Genomic DNA, 2,260 nt, shown 5'->3' with positions numbered 1-2,260 from the left:
TTTTTATTGTTTTATTATAAGAAACATGTTTTTTAGTGTTAAGACTAAAGTAATATTCAATAATGTCAAGAAAGATCACATTTACAAGGTCAAAGATGTTCTTAGTATATAGGTATATAGTAAGCTTTTGGTCGCTAACGAAGATAAAATATTCCTATTGACCCCATGATACAAGTATATAGTAAGCTTTTGGTCGCTAACGAAGATAAAATATTCCTATTGACCCCATGATACAAGTTTTTTTTATTAAGTGGACTGGTTGGTAGTAGTATTAGCTACACCTTTATATATGTACGAGTAGGATTGAGAAAGAAGTCATTTATACCACAAAACATATTTTCTTTCTATACGTTTCTATACGCTGAAAAATGAAAAATATCCATGTTCTAGTCATACCTTATCCAGCACAAGGCCATGTGATTCCTCTTATGGAGGCCGCACGGTGCCTCACCAGCAACGGCCTCAAGGTTACGTTTGTTAACACAGAATTCACTCACAAACGGGTTCTGACGAGTGCGCATTCAGAGATAGATTGTCCAAGTGGTTTGATGCAAATGGTTTCGATTCCAGATGGGTTGGAACCAGGCAACGACAGGAATGACTTTGGGAAGTTGACAAAAGCAATGTTTCAACTCATGCCCGCCAAACTAGAAGAGATAATAAATGATATTAACAAAAACGACGACCAGAAAATAACGTGCATCATTGCTGATTGTTACATGGGATGGGTAGTAAGAGTTGCACGAAAGATGAGTATTAGACTAGCACTCTTTTGTCCCAGCTCTGCTGCAGTTTTAGCCGTGACCATGAGCGTTCAGAACCTAATTGACAATGAAGTTATAAACTGCAGTGGTGAGATAACTTTTTATTTACTTACATAACTAAATATTTAGCCTTATGCAATGAAATTTTCTTTCAGGTGCACCTTTGAAGGATCAAATGGTTCAGCTGTCACCCACCATGCCTCTCATGGACCCTGCAAATTTTTTATGGGTCTGTGTTGGCGACGCAGAAACAAACCAAATTATCTTTGATTTCGCAATTCTTGATGGTAAGGAGGCAGCAGAAGCATCAGACCATATAATTTGCAATTCATCCATGGAGCTGGAGCATGGGGCGTTCACTCTATTTCCAAAGATGTTGCCAATAGGTCCGCTTTTGGCGACCAACAAATCCACAAGGCAAGTAGGCCACTTATGGAAAGAAGACTCTACTTGCCTAACATGGCTTGATCAGCAGCCGGTCTGTTCGGTCATCTATGTGGCATTTGGGAGCATCACAATTTTAAACCAGATCCAGTTTGAAGAGCTAGCGCTGGCACTTGAGGATACGAAAAGACCTTTCTTGTGGGTTGTTCGACCTGGTACAAGTGGAAGTATGGACTATGTCTACCCGAGTGGCTACATGGAGAGAATTGGCACTCGTGGAAAAGTGGTTAGCTGGGCACCTCAACAGAAGGTCCTAAACCATCCATCAGTGGCTTGCTTTATGAGCCATTGTGGTTGGAACTCTACAATGGAAGGCGTTAGCAACGGCGTTCCTTTCTTGTGCTGGCCATACTTTGCTGATCAGTTTTTTAACAAAACGTATATATGTGATATATGGAAAACTGGTGTGGGATTAAACAAAGATGGAACAGGTATTGTTACACGAGAAGAAATCAAGAGTAAAGTGGAGCAGCTGCTCAGCAACAACTTAATTAAGGAAAATGCTTCGAATTTAAAGGAAAAAGTTATGGACTGCGTGCAAGCAGGACATTCCTCCAACAAGAATCTCAACAAATTTCTTGATTGGGTAAAGGAAGGAAATGATCACGCTCGTGTGAATGAATCCTGTCAATGATGTGTTTATGTGTTTTCATGTAGATTCCAATATTTTCATTTAGGTTTTCTATTAATTATGTGTTTATTTCTTTCATGTATCGTTAATATTCCATCTTTCAGCAAGCATGTTCACTTTTGTAATAATTTATCAAGATTCCTGTTCAATCGTAAAGTTGTAGTCTGTAAGTGCATATATGAGGCCAAAACTGTAATTTGTGAGTGTAGCCTGTCATACGCTACATGAAAACGCGGCAATAGCGGCAACAAGTATTGCTGCTAAAAGGGCTGATCTGCGCCGCTAAAGAGTCGCCGGTATTGATCCAAGTGTCGCTGCTAAAAGTGTTTGTCGCCGCTAAAGGTGTAACACTATTAGCGTCGACACGACATCGCTAATAAATCGTTGTTATAGATCTTCGTCGCTAGTGGTGGTTACACCT

The 2,260-nt window shown here is 39.8% G+C and overlaps 1 protein-coding gene across 1 annotated transcript; it reads left to right on the top strand.

Annotated features, from left to right (window-relative positions):
* The first annotated feature begins 245 nt into the window (after positions 1–245).
* On the top strand, positions 246–1,995 carry LOC110941504 (UDP-glycosyltransferase 83A1). The gene is made up of 2 exons (XM_022183145.2): positions 246–852; positions 920–1,995. The coding sequence occupies exons 1-2, from the start codon at positions 369–371 to the stop codon at positions 1,840–1,842; spliced, it is 1,407 nt and encodes a 468-aa protein (XP_022038837.1). The 5' UTR covers positions 246–368; the 3' UTR covers positions 1,843–1,995.
* The last annotated feature ends 265 nt before the right edge of the window (positions 1,996–2,260 follow it).

Source organism: Helianthus annuus, chromosome 15 (assembly GCF_002127325.2).
Source record: "Helianthus annuus cultivar XRQ/B chromosome 15, HanXRQr2.0-SUNRISE, whole genome shotgun sequence".
NCBI lineage: Eukaryota > Viridiplantae > Streptophyta > Magnoliopsida > Asterales > Asteraceae > Helianthus > Helianthus annuus.
The sequence above is the reverse complement of the archived record's forward strand: the minus strand, read 5'-3'. Positions and strand labels throughout refer to the sequence as shown.

Bases quoted from the DNA above. Each gene is read 5' to 3' on its own strand.
- LOC110941504 (XM_022183145.2), top strand. From the start codon at position 369: ATGAAAAATATCCATGTTCTAGTCATACCTTATCCAGCACAAGGCCAT. The intron at 853-919 runs GTGAGATAACTT...ATTTTCTTTCAG, and splicing joins TGAAGTTATAAACTGCAGTG to GTGCACCTTTGAAGGATCAA.